Source organism: Rhinolophus ferrumequinum, chromosome 6 (genome assembly GCF_004115265.2).
Source record: "Rhinolophus ferrumequinum isolate MPI-CBG mRhiFer1 chromosome 6, mRhiFer1_v1.p, whole genome shotgun sequence".
Taxonomy (NCBI): Eukaryota; Metazoa; Chordata; class Mammalia; order Chiroptera; family Rhinolophidae; genus Rhinolophus; species Rhinolophus ferrumequinum.
The window spans coordinates 37,390,302-37,407,980 of record NC_046289.1 but is presented as its reverse complement, the minus strand read 5'-3'; the positions used below and the strand labels follow the sequence as shown (position 1 = coordinate 37,407,980).

Sequence of the window (17,679 nt, the reverse complement as noted above, 5' to 3'; positions counted from 1 at the left end):
CCCATGTGCTTTAGCTACCGGTGCATAAAGCGACCGGCACACTTACAGAAGTGTTTTGTTGCACTTGTGCTTGTGCCTTTCTCTCCTTTTAACAGAGAGCTCTGTGAAGACAGGGAAGCTGATATTCATCGTTGTAGCCCTAATACTTGGCATTGTAAATATTGAAGGAATGGCCATGTAGCTTAACCCACTTAGAAACTTGTCTCATCATAACACTGGGTTTTTTACTGTTACCTTGATTATTTCCAATAGGATTTTTTACTGCCCATCATCTGGATGTATTAAGTACTGTATTTCCCTGAAAATAAGACGTAGCCGGACCATCAGCTCTAATGCATCTTTTGGAGCAAAAATTAATATAAGACCCGGTATTATATTATATATTATATTAATTATATTATATTATATTAAAGACTGGTCTTAGATTATGTTACATGATATAAGACCGGGTCTTATATTTTATTAAAATAAGACTGGGTCTTATAATTTTTGCTCCAAAAGCCGCATTAGAGCTGATGGTCCGGCTAGGTCTTATTTTCAGGAACACGGGGAGTAGCCAGTGTAAGTAGTCTGGCATCTTATTTGCTTAACCTGCAGGATCTGTGCATCGATGCTCAGGCAATTTGAATTAAAATGTTTCTGCATATGTTAAGATGGGCATTTCTGGTTTTTGTGTTCTTCCCTTTATATTAGATATGGCTTTAGGGTTGTAAGTGGCAGAAATCAACCTGAGTTAGCTTAAACTACAAGGCATTTCATGAATAAGGGTCAGATACAGTGGGACCCGTAACAGCCCGTAAGGTCCCTTTCTCTGTCCATCTCTCTTTGCTGCTTGTCTCTGTTCATCTGCTTCATTCCTCACTTTCTGTGCTACTTCATCCACATAACAGATTGTGACATCCCCACAGCTCCTGTGATTACATTTTAGAGTTCTAGACGTTCAGAGACTGGCTGGCTATCTCTCCATTCCACCCCCCCTTTTTTTTTCTTTCCCTGGGAGAAGAATGTCATTGGCTGGCTCAGGCCAGATGTCCACCTCTGCCTTGGGTGGTGGGGAGGGTGCTGGCTGGCCATTTCATTCACAGGTGGTACTGGGGCTTACCTTTAGGGAGTTACGGGAGAGATTCTCGAGAAGGGAGTATTGTGAGTAAATCCCTAAAAGTGTCTGCCATACTCTTACTAAGTTGGATCTTGTTGAGCAGCAGTAGGAAGTTGAGAGGAAGATACATCAGAGAGCTGGGGAAACATGAGGGGGCACAGGAAACCTCCCCAAGATCTTGTACCAATTGCCTCGGGGCCACAGCGGTGAAAATGTTCCTCTGAGTTGTTTAGAGTCCTGGCTTTAATTAATTCACATGTTTCTTTTAATATAGAATGTTAATCTTGATTTACTGATGTGGAAATATATTAAAACAAAGTGGGTTTATAATGGTTGTTTACTCATGGCTACGTTCATTATACTAATGATCACAAATATGTTTAAAAATAATGTACATTATTCTGATCTTGCCTCAGAAAAAAGGAGATGACCAGACTTGAAACAACTTATCTCTGTATTCTAGAAACATTTTTATGTAGCTGACATTTCTTTGTGATGGAAATGGTAACATTAAAAACACAGCAGGAGTAACTTCTGATAATTTAAATCCGTTGTATTACTGTAGCTACCCAGTTGTAAAACAAACACACAAAACCCCTTGGTTTCAACTTTTACTCTTCCCACGGGCCTCATGTCCCCTCTTTGCCATACTGGCCACCACGCTGTCTTCTTCTAGGTGTGAGAGGACGAGTGGCAAAGGCAAGAGTGTCCGGACAGGGACGAGCCACCCAATGGGCCATCCCTCACTTAGGTGCTGTGAGGGAGCCCTGGGGCTGTCATATTTGTCCATGTAAATGTTTAATGATTCCCTGCCCTTCTTTTGGTTCTCTTCTTGAAAAGAATTGCCAAAGGAGAGGTGGGGAATAGTCTTGTCAGTGTGACAGCGTGAGACCGTGATCAGAATGCATAGGACCTGCTTAATCCAGAATTAGAAAATAGAGTTGAAAACTGAAATGCTAACTGCAGTCTTGCATTTTTTTAAAACACTGGTGTTAGCTTAAGGTATTAATACAGGAAATCTGCCTAAGGACATTGTATGTTTTCCAGGTGACTTTTAAAATTGACAGTTTGTGGACTAAAACTCATCCTTTTTACCTGTGGGCCATTTTATGGGCAGCCTTCTTGTAGAGTCTTATTTTATGTTTATATTTTATGGTGCAGAGTCAATTTTTGCAAGCTATGTTTTGTTAAGCCGACAGTGTAAGGCTTACATAGAAATGGGAATGAGTATAGAGAATTCAGAACTTTTAAGCATGTACGTAACTAAATTGGGTCTTCCTACAAATAAAGATCCTACAGATGTTAATATGGTTTGAGAGTGAGGCGTGAGATTTAATCAGTATGCTATTTTCTAACTAGTTCATTTAAAAATATTTCTTGAGTGTTTCTCGGGGGTCCATTAGAATGACACTTGCCGACTTGAGCCAGCAGTAATATGGCCTCTGAAGAATTCTCATTTGCTTATTTATACTCTGTCTCTTTCCAAAAAGATTTCAAGAGTCTGACTTTATAAAATAGGAAACCTATAATTACATTGCACATCACTCTTAAATTAAGTTTCTGGAAGTGATTTGAGTTTCATTATAGTGGAAGTCTGTTTTGCAGCCCTTCCCTTTTGTGGGGTGTCTAGGGGGCAATTCTTTATGACCGTTGCTGTCTTTTTCCTTATCCCCTCTACTTTGGCTTCTTAGAACTTTGAAAATCTGCAAATAAGTGAACTCTTTCATCTCTGTTTGTAGGTACAATGGTGCTTTACCTAATGGAGACAGAGGCCGGAGGAAAAGCAGATTTGCTCTCTATAAGCGGCCCAAGGCTAATGGAGTCAAACCCAGCACGGTCCACGTGATCTCCACCCCGCAGGCGTCAAAGGTACGTGGCCCCTGCAGTGGGGAGGGCTGGGCAGACAGTGACTCGCGGCGATTCCTTGTTATTCTTTGTCCTTCCAGTCTTACGTCTCTGTAGGAAGTTTCTCAACCATTTGAGGCCAGGTAATTCTTGGTTGTGAAGGGTTGTCCTGTGCAACGTTGTAGGATACTGAGCAGCATCCCTTGATGCACTGGATGCCACTAGCACATCAATCCACCCCGCCCCCAACTGCCACAGCCATTGTGACAACCAAAAATGTCCCCTGGAGGGTGGGTGAGCAAACTCCTTCTCTGCACCTCATTATAAACCAGTTTTTTAGGTTATAGTGAAACCAGCATATATCGGTTTAGAATAGTTGTGGTTGAAAGATGAATGACGTTCTTTATCCTAAAGTGGTTCTTTTTATTAAATCTTGGTGTAAACCTCATTAAGATTTGTTATTTTCCTTCTGTTGAGTAGTGGGTGTTTTCACATAATCTACATGTACATGGAATTGAATTTGTGTATTTATTAGAAAGATTGGAAGTAAACAGCTAAGTGCTGTAAGAAGTCGACTAGCCATATTTCCTCTTATAAATTTTGAGTGAATAAAATCTTAATTTTTATGATTATTTCATGTGTTCTCTGATATATAAATGGAGGGAAAATCTGTTTCCATTTTGGTTGATATATTCTACCTATGAGATTTATGGTAATGTTCCTTTTAATTAAATAAGTTCTTTAATGTATAATATAGTTTCCTTTTCTATAAAACAATTATATTTACATGAAGTATTTCATATGTGGCACTAGATGTACATGTTTATCATCATGAGTTTGGACCATCTGGAATAAATAAGAGACTTATTTCTCATTTTTACTGAAAACCCATGTTCAAAGAGAAATGAGTGGCTTCATGGAAGCACATGTGGTATTTATACTCAGTCTTAGAAACAAATCACCTTTGTTAATGTTTTTATTTAAAAATAAAGCTCCTGTTGCTTCTGAAGCAGTACATGGGGAAAGTTTGCTAGAATGTACCAACACAGAGAACATTTTGATGGTTGCCAGATGGGAGGGGGGCATATAAAAGGGGACGGGATTAAGAAGTACAAATTGGTTGTCACACAGTAGTCATGGGGATGTAGGGGATAGCATGTTTCCCCCGAAATAAGACCGGGTCTTATATTAATTTTTGCTCCAAAAGATGCATTAGGGCTTATATTCAGGGGATGTCATCCTGAAAAGTCATGCGAGGGCTTATCTTCCGGTTAGGTCTTATTTTCAGGGAAACATGGTAGCAGAAAGAATATAGTCAGTAATGTAATAACTATGTATGGTGTCAGATGCATACTAGATTTATCAGGGTGATGGATGGGGTATTGGGGAGCAGGGTGAAAAAAGAGAAGAGGTTAAGAAGTACAAATTGGTAGCTACAAAATAGTCGTGGGGATATAAAGTAAAGCACAGGGAATATAGTCAATAATATGGTAATAAGTATGTGTAGTGCCAGGTGGGTACTAGACTAGTCAGGGGGATCACTTCTTAAAATTATAAATGTCTGACCAGTATGCTGTACACCTGAAATTAATATAAAATAGCATTGAATGTCAACTGTAATTGAAAACTTTAAAAAGCAGGGAGAAGGTGAAAGGGAATAAGAGGTTCAAATTTCCAGGTCTATAAAACAAGTCATGGGGATGTAATGTACAGCATAGGGAATATGGTCAATAATATTGTGATAACGTGGTACGGCGTCAGATGGTTGCTGGACTTATCATGGTGATCACTTCTTTAGGTCTATACATGTTGAATAACTATGGTGTACCCCTGAAATTAATACAATATTGTATGTTAGCTATATTTTAATAAAAATCTTTTTTTAAAAAAAGATTATCTTGTATTAATAAGGAAATGGTTAGACAAGAAAATATCAAACACCAAGAAAATAGGGAAGAAAAGATTAATATTTAGTGGCACAGTTTTGGGCTAAAGAAGGGGGCTTTCGAGTAAAAGTTTTAGGGAGAGAAGGACACTTGTAGGGAAGACGAGGAAATCAGCCTTACAAAGGTTCTGAGTAATGGAGGAAATGAAGAGCAACAGAATCTTGGAAGAAATATGAGAAACATTTTATGGTCCAAAAGTATTTGGTGAAGCAGGGTACCAAGACAAATGATTTTAAGCATGGGATAAATGCCAAAAATCTTCTGGTTTTATAGACGTGGTCCTTATAATTTTGTTTATTTGTTGACATTTATCTTTCCTTCCTCTGGTTCTGTACCTTTTTATTACATTTACCCTTTTTTAATCTCAGATTTTATATTAATACGATGGCTTCAGATATTTTTTAAAATTTTTCTAGAAATCTGGGATTTCTAGATTACTCAGGCTTAATGTTATGATAGAATATGAAAATTAGCTACGATGGAAATATCAGTTGCTCTTTTTCATTACTTACCTCCGTCTACTCCAGTTTTAGCTTTTTATGTTTTACTTTTATACCTACATTTCACCTGAAGTTTTTTTAGATTATAAATCTGTTGGTAGTTGTCTTTCTAAATCTGTGTTTAAAAATATCACCCACAGTACTAGTAGTAGGGCAAACTGGGTTTTGGTCTTGACTCTCTCATCTTACAACCTGGGGAAAATATATTCTCAGGGCCTCAGATTCCTCATTTACAAACTGCGTAAGTTGGCTTACAGGAGCCATACTGAATCAGATCAGATACTTTGGTTATAAGCAACACAAATGATCCTAACTTAAAAATCAAAACCAAGAAAACCCAAAACAACTACAAAAAAAAAAAATGGAGAAATTATTAAAGGATAGAATAGGAGCAGGTCTCAGAATTGGGGAAAAAATTAGGTAACTAGGTTTTGTGAGAGAGAACCAGAGTATCAATTGGTGTTAACATGGATATTCTTTCAAGGGTGTTATAAAGTGACTTGGCTCCAACTACCTTCTATCTCTGCTAAAGGTTTTAAATTTTCAGGAAAGAGACTCTGATAGGCCTACCCTGGGTCAGTCAGCCATGACCAAGGGAGATAAGTAGACCAGACATATTTGTTGTGAGCTGATCACCTACCTCATATTACATTTCCACCATGTAGCTTATTCGTCTCAGTACCTGTAGGTTGAGGGCCTCGTACGCAGTGTTCCATCTTACCTGAACCTAGCACCTTAGTCACAAATCCCTCACTCCTGTTCCCTCTCAGGCTCCCATTCCTGATCAGCTTTGCCCAGCCACTCCTGCTGGCACCTGCTCTGTTGGTTCCCTAGACAAAATCTCTTATATATTTAACTTTTTTTAAAAAATGCTACTCCCACTGCCTCACTTTAACTGAATCCTGGTTTTTATCAATATACTCTTAATTCTTCTGTCTCTTCCCTTCTTGTTCATGCAACTAGAAATGATCTCATTCTGTTTCCACCTTGGTCTTCTCTTTTTTCCCTGCATTATTAACTTAAGCTTCCTCTTCCTCTCCTTCTTCTCATCTCCCTGACCTACAGTTTAGTCTTCTGCGTGTTTTAGTGACTCAGTACCTAGCCCAATCTCTGTTTCTCCCCAGCCCCTACTAAACCATAAACTAGCATCCATGGTTCAGGGTGCTTTAACTCTTTCAATTTCTGAGACTGTCACTTCCATTCCACTTTTCCCCCTGATACAGTGGACCTTACAGCCCATTGTACTTGAAAGTGACCACAGTCTCCAGTTCATTCTACTGGGAGATACATGTATTTTCGCGTCTAATCTCATCAAGACGTCCGGCCCTTTTGCCTGTTCTTATTTGTCACAGTCGTTAGCCCACTTGACTTTTCCATTTATGTTGTTGGCTTCACCCCAGGCAGGTTGCCTTTTTCTGGGACCTTTCAGCACCTGCTCTTTGTGAGTCCCTGGCTCTGGGACCTTCCCAGGCCCTGCTGGATTGTGTTTCCCTCTTTCTTCTTGCTCACCCATTTCCCATCAGGGTGCCAGGGTATGTATGTGGTGCTACTTGGGAAAAGCTGTTTGGCCCCATCACAGTAGTTTGTCTGCTCTGAAAGTTGTGATTCTGCAATATTGATAATGAAAGGGTCATCTTGGATTGGCGTTGTAAAAATGAGAGCTAGAAAGGTGGATGTGCTTATCATCGTTAGAATTAGAGCACTTGGCCTTTTAACTACGTTGTTTCTTCCCTTTGCCGTAATCATTTCCTCTGTCCCACTCACAGTCTGGGGGCAGAGCAGGGAGTACCCCTTTGCTGATGGTAGTGCCAGCTGGGGAATGGGACTTCTTAGTCTTCCATGCATGCTGATGTGCAAGCTAAGTCAGATGCGGATGGCAAGTATGTGCTACTGTTGTGTAATCGCTATTTGTGGAATTGCTATTTGTGTAATCTTTAGTTGTGTACATATTTGCTCTTGGAATAGTAATACTCAAAGATATTTCTCCTATTATATAATGTGGTTTTTTTAAAAAAACCTTAAGTCCTGTTTTACTTTTGGCAGTTCTGTTATACAGACATAGGGTATTTAGCAATTTGTTCATCCATTCATTTACTCTACAAATATTTATCTAGTACTTGCTTTGGCGAGGCATCATGTTAGGTATTGGATATACTACAGTCAACAAACCATGCCTGCATGGAGCTAATTGTCTAGCGAGTAGGCAAATAGTAAGTAACCATGTGCATACATATTTAACTGCACATTGTGAAAACATGCAGTGATAGAAAAGAATACGATGCTATGAGAAAAGGGGCTGCAGTGCAGAGATTGGGCAGACCAGGAAGGATCTCTGAGGAAGTAGCTTGTGAGTTAAAAGCTGAAGGGTAAGGGCAAGTTAGCCAGGTGAGCACACAGAGCTAGAGCCCTGTGGGTCTGGTTGGAGAATTTGGATTTTTTCCTACGGGGAAACATTGAAAGATGTTAATCAAAGGGAGTGGCATGACATGACTGATAATTTAAGTTGATTTATGTTTGCTCATTTACTTTCTTTTAATGCTGTGGGACAACTGTTTTGCTTTCAGTTAATCAGTAACTAGCATGATGATTGTGGTGGGGGTGATGGTGTCTGATGGGTGAATGTTTTGCCAGCAATGTGGTTTAAATTTAGCAACATTACTGTGGAAAGCTCTTCATCATGATTTTTCCTTCTTACATTGTGCCTTATGGAAATCTCCTTTTTTGGTTATTTTTACTTAAAAAAAAGTAACTGAATATCACTTGATTCCAGTTGGCATATTTCAGAATGGAAACTATCAGGGGTCTTAGAGTGACAGTTTACAGACAAATGAGGGCCACGTAACGTGATTGCTACAACCAGGATTGTTGCACTGGAATGATAAGATATTGAAACTCTTCCTTATCAGTCGATAGACAATATAATAGTAACTGTGAGAAATGGCAAAATGAATAACATAAATTTCAATGTAAACTCATTAGATCAAACTAATTTTGTAGGCTGTAGCGGGGTTTACTTTTGAAGTGCTCACTGTCTGTCTGTCTGTCCAGCCTGGATCTTGGTGGCAATGGGTGGTACATCTCCCATTTGGTAAGTTTTATCCTTTTAGATATCTTAAACATGAATATTCTGAGTCTGAGAAGAGAAAAAGGAAATACTGGTAATAAACTGCAGCTCAGAATATCCTTTGATACTCTATAGGAATACAATCATAAAAAATTTTCATTTCTAGAATGAAACACAACTTATTTCAACAACAACAAAATATAAATATGAGCAACCTACTTTTATACCTTTAGGAATGAGAAAAAAACAAAGCCAAAAGTTAGTAGGAAGAAGGAAATAACAAAGATCAGAAATAAATAAAATAGAGACAAAAAAATAGAAAAGATCAATGAAACTAAGAGCTGACTTTTTGAAAGGATAAACAAAGTAGACAAACCTTTAGCTAGACTCACCAAGAAAAAAAGAGAGGACTCAAATAAATAAAATTAGAAATGAAAGAGGAGACTTTATAACTGATACTACAGAAATACAAAGATCGTAAGAGAGTACTATGAATAATTATACGTCAACAAAATACTCAACCTAGAAGAAATGTATAAATTCCTGGAAACATACTAGCTACCAAGACTGAATCATGAAGAAATTGAAAATCTGAACAGACTAACTAGTTACTAATAAGGAGATTATTTAAATTTAAATTTAAAATAATTTTCTGACTTAAAGTATTAAGACTTCAAAAATAGTTTTTATGTGACTGTATCATGGCAGTTTCAAGTTATGGTCTGAATTTTGCAAAACTTGTCTATTGAGATGAGAAAACAATTTTTGGAAAAAATAAATCAGGGCTTAAGTTCTTATTGACAAAGCTTCAACTATTTCACATAGAAGAGGTTTAATAATTTACTTAACGTTCAGTATTCAAGACTTTGAAGATAGGTAATGGTTTTTCTTGATTTCATGGAGTTGGAAGGAACAGCATCTGAAATATATTAAACTTTATAACTCAAGAAAAATTGTTTCAATGAGAAATATTTATCTGCAAATGTTAGGAATTTTGTACAGATGGTGCAAGTATAGTTATAGGGAGGAAAAACTTGTCTCGGTTGAAATTCTAGAAAAACTTTTGGATATTTTCATTAATGTGGTCTTATTGTATTTAGTTATCTCTGCATGACACCATAGAAAGATAAAAACCAAATAAACTACTTAACATTTTTCTTGATATTTTAATGTTTATCTTATATTGAATAAATATCATCGAGTTAAATAACATATCTAAAAACTTGGAATTGAAATAGTGAAGTATTTACCTTTGGATGGGCTGTGGTATTATTGATACAAACTCAGTTTGGAAATCATATAAAGACTTGAATATTCACTGTAATAGAAATTGTGAAGTAGAATTTTGAATAATTAAAGTTTTTAGATATTTGGTTTTTTACATGCTATTCTAACCATTCTTATTTCTTAGATTATAAAAATGAGTTGATTTATTTGACAAATAGTAGGTGATGGAACATATAAAACCAAATACAGGAAACTGTGATAGAGAAACAGAGGATATTAGAGAAACAAACAGAGAGGAAACAAAGGAAAATATTCCAAGAGAATAACTTTTAAATTATCCAGCAAGTCACATGAAAACACACTTCTTTGATGTCAAGTCTCTGAAGACTATAATTAACTTTTAATAACATCCTTTTAATGTATTGATTCTTGGAATTTAGCCAGTTGATGTTTTCAAAGCGTAATAGATTGAGAGTTAACAAAATGTTGTAAAATTAATATAGATAATTAAATATGACAGCCCAATAACTGATTTATATGATTTAGGTGATCACAGAATTAGTGAATATGAAAATCTCGTATTCATTAGGATGAGAAAAAAATTTAATTGATATTAGTTCAGCAGAAGGTAATAGATTTAACATGAACAATATTATGTTATGGGAAAATCTATACATCAAGACTCAATTCACCCGTTGCCTTTCAATTAAATGGGGGAAGCTATTGGAAGAGTTTGGTTTGTTAAATTAAATAAAGCTCAGACATTGCTTATCTTGTGACAGAAAAATCAAATAAAGGATTACACCAATAATTTCCAACAGTTCATAGATGACTTAGAAATTCTTAGCATGATTTGATGAATGATTAGTTCTCTAACTTGCATTACTTGGGTACAGTTTTACACTATGTGTAGCTCATCTTGTTTAGAGAATAAATGGCAGTATTCAAAATTTTTTTTATTTGTATGCTTTATTCTTATTATTCTGATTGTTAAATATTATCACTCCTGACATGAATAATTTTTATAAATATATCTGTGATTAGGTGATTATTGCTTTTTATTTTATGTAGCATAAGTTTTAACATCAAGAATTGGTTATTATTAACTACTACATTTCTGTAAAATTTGGCTAATCAGTACTTTTATGTTTTCATAAAGTATTTTGATAGTTTTGTCATTGCAAATAGTGTAAATTTAGTAATTTGGAACTGTTCTTTTCCCTTCCTATTTTTTTGGTTTAGTTTTTTTAACTTCTGTTATTCACAGAGTAAACAAGAATAAACTTGGCTGTTTAAGTACATTTTCTTTGAAATCCCCCAAATAAAATAAGATTTTTTACTGTTGTGCTTAAGTTAGGCAGCTTGACTTGCACTGATCGAAGACCTGAAGCAGCATAATTATTTATCACCATTTTTCATTCAGATTTGTGTGAGAGTCTTTAAAGTAGGTTGTAAGATATTTTAGTGTATTTTAAAAATTAAAATTTGAAGTGTGATTCACAGTGCCTACTATGAATATCCCAGAAAATCGAAGAGTTGATTCAGAATATCACATTTTTCTTACTTTCTGCAGTTAGTTTGACATTAACATTTTTGTTTTTCCTGACTCTTCTTCTAGCAAATGTAGTTTCATTGTTGCAAGCACTAACAACCAGTGGGTCTGTTTGTGGGTACAGAGTAATCACAAGGCTATTGCCTTCTTCATTTCTGTTCATTGATATTGAGCATAAATCGGTGCTCTACTGTGTGGTGTGGGCAGAGGAATGATTCATCGTTTTCTGGTAAAGGAGACATTTATGTCTTTTCTGTATTTATGATGTGGTTGGCAGAATAATGGCCCCCAAAGATGCCCACCCCTTATTAGTCTCTGGGATCTGTGTTTATGTCACCTCACACCGCAGAAGGGTCTTTGCAGATGGAATTAACGACATGAAACTTAAAATAGGGAGATTATTTTGGGCTATGGGGGGAGGGGCAGTGTAATCACAAGAGTCCTTAAAAGTGGAAGAGGGACTTCGAAGACTTACAGAGATGGGAGGGAAGAAGGGGCAGGAGGGTTTGAAGCGTGAGCAGGACTCAACCTGCGGGGCGATGAGCCATGGAATGTGGGCAGCCTCTAGCAACTGAGAACAACTGACAGGCGCTCTGCAAGGAAATTGGGACCTCAGTCCGATATCACATGGAACTCAATTTTGCCAACAACCCGAATGTCCCTAGAAACAGATTCTTCCTTAGAGCCTCTGTAAGGAACACAGCCCTTGGTTTTGGCCTTGTGAGGCTTGGGCAGGGCAAGCAGTAGCCTATGGACCAACAGATCTGTGAGATACTTTGTATTGTTTGTAGCGGTCAAGTTTTTGATAATTTGTTACAGCAGCAGGAAGAAACTTATGTATACTATTTTATGGGAAATTAAGTACAAAGTACCTTGTATTGCTGAGCAGCTCTTAAACATGTGTTGGGGGAAAGGAAAGGATGGGGAAGCCATGAAGGAATTGGGGGGCAGGGAAGATGGTTTATGTTTATTTTTTAAGTTCTTTTTAATCCAGAGTATTGGAGCAGGAAAACTTGACTCTGGCACTCAATAACTTAATTATTAGTATCAGTGTAATTTTCTGCATTACTGGTAAATAATAATTAGTACTATTGACTTGATGCATTAGTTGGAAAAATCATATTTAGCTGGATGCATTAGTTGGAAAAATCATCTTTAATTTTTGTTGTCCTTAAAGTACAATTATATTAAAGAGTTGCTTTTACCATGTCAATATGGGAGAATCCTTGTATTTATATTTATAATTATGCCTTTACTCAAACTTACTTGAATTATGACGCTGATTCAGGCACTAACACCCATCTTGTCTTTTTGTGGAGGAAGAGAATCTTTTGCTGTAACTTTCCTTTGTAAATATGTGGAACATGAAAGTTGGAAGGAAGCTTATTCAGACTGACTCCTCATGTGTAAAAGGAGGGACTTAACGAAGTTCAGAGAGGCCCAGTAAGAAATCTTAGGTCACTAAGCCAAGTGTGTTGCCCAGGACCCAGGAATACTGGTCAGTAGTTACAGGTAGCAGGTAGAAAGTGCTGTGAACACACCCATTTAAACAGCACCCAGATCAAGAGCGAGCCTTACCACTATCCCAAAGACTCCCTTGCTCCCCTTCCAAAACACCCCTCCCACCCCCATAGTAACCAGGTAACCACTGTCTTAACCCGGTGCTTTTAGTTTGTTTTCTCTGTGTTTGTACTTTATATAAATTGGATCTATAGGATAGGTTGTTCATTGCTATATAGTATTCCATTGTGTGAATTTATTTTGTTACCCAGTATGCCTTACAGTTTTAATCACACTAAAACCTCAGTTAAGTTTTTGTAAATTATTAAAGGTATTTTTTAAAGTTAACTATTTTACTCTAGGATATGAGGTCAAAAGAATTGGACGTCAGTAATAGCTACCAATATTCACATTTATAGCTTACAGCAATTTAAAATCTTGCTGCTTTTTGCACAAGTTAAAAATGTATCTTCACTTAGAAAACTGGTTAGCCTGTTAAAACAGTAATGATTTTATAGAATTGAATATTAGCGAGAACTCTAATTTTATACTGAACTTTGAATTTTATGATATGTTGTCTTCCTCGCCTGAAAAATTTATGCCTACGTATTACAGCTAGGGGCCTACGTGCTACATTTTCCTCAGCTTTCACATTTGTGAAATAGGGAGGCGGCCTGATGTCAGAGACAGGGAGAACACAGACCCTGACGTCAGATGAACCTAACTGGAGTCAGGGCGCCTCCCTTTGCTAATCAGGTGACGAGGACAAGCCACAGAGACCCTCAGGGTGTAACAGCCCCTTTCAGGTGTGAGGATTAGACAGAATGGATAGTACACATGCCTCCTGGACAGGCCAGGCTCTTTGGACGGAGCAACTGTTCTTCTGAGAGGGAGTTGTAAGGATGTGATGGAATCATACGGACTTTAAAAGCCACTCTATATCCCTCCAGTGTAGCAGTGTTTGCTCAGTGTGAACTAAGCCTCCAACGTAAACATAATCAGTGAATTGAGAATACTTTAGAATGATTCCCCCTTTTAAGTGCCATAAATGCTCATTCTCATTGGCTGTGTAGTTGGATTTCAGTATTTCAAAATGTAAGCATATCCTTCATATCTAATTCCTTCCTTAATTGCACGTACACAAAAAAATAGCCTTCTTAAAACTTTATTCTGAAAGGTGACTGACTCTTCTCAGATGCCGCCCCCCCTGTAAAATATTTGTATTCTGGTGTCACTCCCCCTGACTTGTGTTAGACTTGCGTTAGACTTGTGCCTGCGGGTCTCTGTTTCCAGCAGACTGTAAGCTCCTGGAGAGCAGGCCCGGCCTTTACAGGCAGGTGCCCAGAGAATACCCAGTGACGGAGGGAATGAACAGCCGTCTATGGTTTTTAGAATCCATTGCTTCCCAGTTAATTTACATGGTTTCATGAAACTGCAAAGGAGGTTTATAACTTTTGCCCGCAGACAGATGAAAGCTTTGCTCAGAAAATACGTATTGTTAGTATTCCAGATAGTTGAATCGGTTGAAATATTTTCTTCTTATTTGTGAAATGTAATCTTTACCTGACACCTGAATGAAATCCTCAGGTGGGAAAATGAAGTGTGGCTGGTTGGTAGCAATGAGTCACAGAGTTGGGGGGTGGAGGGAGTGGGGGTAAGAGAACTGGGGGGGAGGTTGGGGTTGGATAGTTGGCTTTCAGTGGCAAAGGCTGTAACTGCTGCAGAAGTGTTGACATGGTGGGCGTGCCGTAAAGGAGAGGGCAGGAGAAGTCCTTAAATCCAAGATCAGATTGTCTGCAACCAGCTGGTAGACCCGTACCTGAAGGGTGTTGCTGGTCCCCATAAGGAGCATCTCTCTGTCCTTGTCCCCCTTCTGAGAAATCAGACAGAGACAACATGGATTCCTCTGGTGGAGTCACTACCCCACTGTACTTTATGGGATATTTAGCAGCATTCCTGGTCTCTAGCCACTCCATGCCAGTAGCACCCCCTCCAGTTGTGACAACCAAAAATGTCTCCAGCCATTGCTAAATGTCCCCTGGGGGGAGGGCAGAATCACTCTAGTGGGGGACCACTGAGCCGGATTCGGAGCTCTTGTCAGTATGGAATCTGGCTCAGAGTGCAGGCTCTGGAGTAAGATTCCCGTGGTTGAAATCCCAACTCTTTTTTGGGCCAAGTCACAACCACTCTATCCCTCTGTTTTCTTACCCCTCGAGTGATGGAAAATAATATTACTCCACTCATAGTTTGGAATAAATGAGTCGACACCTGTAAAGTTCTTAGCTTTTAGAATGGCGGCTGGCACGTTGTAAATGCTCTGTAAATATGAACCATGATTATTATTAACTGCTTGTAAGAATATTGGGTATCATATTACATATTTTCTTCTCTCCTTCCTTCCATTGCTTCTCATTTTGTTTTCCTTTTTACCATGTCACAGAATGGAAACCTGAGGGAAAATCATAACTGAGAAAGTTTTTCAGCAGATTAGTCTTTATTTTTAAAAGCTGCATTGCAGGCATTGTGGCAAAGCGAGTTGATACCAGACTCTTCTGAAGTTCCCTCTCCTTCAATGATTGTGTGCTGCTTAACAGAAACCATTGCTCGAAATCAGGTTTTGCAGAGATGGAGGGCGATGCCTTGCAAATGGACTTTCAGTATGGGGTTAATCTGTCTTTGGCCTAGATTAAGAAGAGCTGGTCTCAGCTGGACTTAGTTCTCCAAGCTTCTCTTTTCTCAGGGTTGGAGGCGCGTTTAAGATCTTCTGTCCCCAGCCCAGGACAGGGGGTGGTGAGAGGCTTCCGGACGGGTGTGTGGGCTGGAAGGAATGCTGATTTTCTCTATTACCCCAGTCCGCTCAAGCTCCCTCCTCCTTGAGTTTAATCCATTATCTAATGTGACAAGGATGAATTCATTTCGCCAAAGCCTTGAATGTGGCAGTGGTTACTAATTTCATAAAATAACAAAAAAGTAGCGCTTGGGTCAGGGGAGAAGGAGGAGCGACATTTTGTGGAGGAAAAAAAAATTCTCTAAAATCAGAGAATGGAAAAGGAAAAGAAAAGGAGTTGAAAGCAAATATAGAGTCACACATACCAAAGCAGACTGGAAATAATTTAAATCAGCAAAATATTTCCTCTGATGATACATATAGTTGAATTGCACTCAGTGTATAGGTTTTAAAAAATCCACAAGGAAATTCCAAATGTGTTAATGATAGGCATCTTTGAATATTTTATTGAGTTGCTGATTTTTAAAACACACTTTTGATAAAGAATAAGAATTTTTGGTTTAGAGCAGTATTTTAAGTCAACATGAGATTTCAAAAGGAAGTCAGCTTCCCTTTTTTGTCAAAATAAAGGACTACGTAATTTGCCCCCAATTTACGATACCATTTTTGTATAAGTTACATTAGGAAGAGTCTAGTTCCACCTGGTTATTTTTCCTAGTACGAAAATTGAGACCTAGAGTTATAGGACCTTCCTAGGATGGCTTGGTTAGCTTGAGCCGGAGGCCCTTAATTCTGTTAGTATTTTTTGTTGTTAGATCCTTGCTTGTTTTGAGAAGTTGCTAAAAAGTCTTTTAGCACCTTGTTCTTTTTTTTCGTTTGTTTTTAAGTAGTCTCTGTCTCTGAACTTTGTGGATTCTTAGGAGGTAAAAAAGCACTTACAAAAACACAATTGAGTGTAAGGTATTTTTATTGCCTGCAATGTGGAGCACAGACAGTAAGCGTCCCCACTGCAGTGGTAGCCGTTTTGCAGTGTCCCTGCCTGGCTCCCGACCAGAACAGCACCTTGTTTCTGTCCTCAGCGTCTGCTCCGGAACCCGCTCCTCTCCATCCTACTCCCTTCTGTACTTCCTCTCTTCGGTGACAGTCCCATCACCACCTGCCTCCTGGTCTGGGTGAGAACCTTAGCGTCATGCTTAACGTTTTGTTTACCTTAATGCCCGGGCGCCTTCCTCCCTCCCCTGTAGCCAGATCCTGTAGAAAGAATCTACATGTGCACCGATTCCAGTTTTCCTTTCTCCTCGTTTTCATTGCCAATCCCTGGTGCTGACATTTGCAGTGGTTCTTGAACAGACCGATGAATGAACCCGTCCAAAGTTTCCCCTTCCTTCCAGGCCATAGTCCCTTTTGGCCTATTAGATGTAACTCCAGTGCTAACTATGCTTTAAGGTCATGTGAAGCTATGTGTCCTTCATACTACCTTGTCTGCTCAGTGATACCCCTTCACCTAGTTGAAAACTTGAATCATTCTCCATCATGTACAAGATCTGGCACCAAGTCCAGAGAGTGGCATGAGACATCTTTCACAGAGTAGCCCCCATAACTTTCCAGCCTCCTTTTCTCCACCAGAACCCCCTTTCTCACGTTCAATATTCAGCCAGTGGGGAATTGTAAGGGATTAGTGTGTTTAAGATCTTGTCCTTTACATATGTGAAAATAAGAACTCACTATTGGTTCTGTTATTGGAATTCAAGAGCCAGCTGTGTGAAATTCAGATACCCCTGGACTCACTGTGTGGAATGATGGCCCTAATGAATGCAGGAGAGTTCACTTCTTACTGATGAGAATTAAATCTAACGCCATATGCTGGATGCTTAGTAATTTAATGTTTTTCCTTGACACACGTTTCTATTTCAATAAAAATGTTTTTAGGCATCCATGCAGGTGGAAGGATGCATGCAGGCCAGAGGTCATTAAGTCTAGAAAATGAAAATGAACATCTCTCCTTTTTGGTTTTCCTTGTAACATCCCTGTAAAGGGCGACCGCCCCCCCACCCCCCAAAATAGGCATGTTTCTAAAATATCTCTTGGGGCTCATTCTTCACACTGTTTAATGTAATGTTTTGTCTTTATGTTTGCTTCTTCCCATTTCACCATTCCCTCATTCTCTAGTTAGGGACATGAGCGTGAAGAGACAAACGTGGAGCCACCGGGACAAAGC

General features: G+C 38.5%; 1 protein-coding gene across 1 annotated transcript in view; it reads left to right on the top strand.

Annotated features, from left to right (window-relative positions):
* The window catches only part of PELI2 (pellino E3 ubiquitin protein ligase family member 2), a 154,730-nt gene that overhangs the window by 47,100 nt on the left and 89,951 nt on the right, over positions 1-17,679 (top strand). The window contains exon 2 of the mRNA XM_033108938.1: positions 2,839-2,968. Coding sequence (XP_032964829.1) covers positions 2,839-2,968 — 130 coding nt within the window. The remainder of the gene's footprint in view (positions 1-2,838; positions 2,969-17,679) is intronic.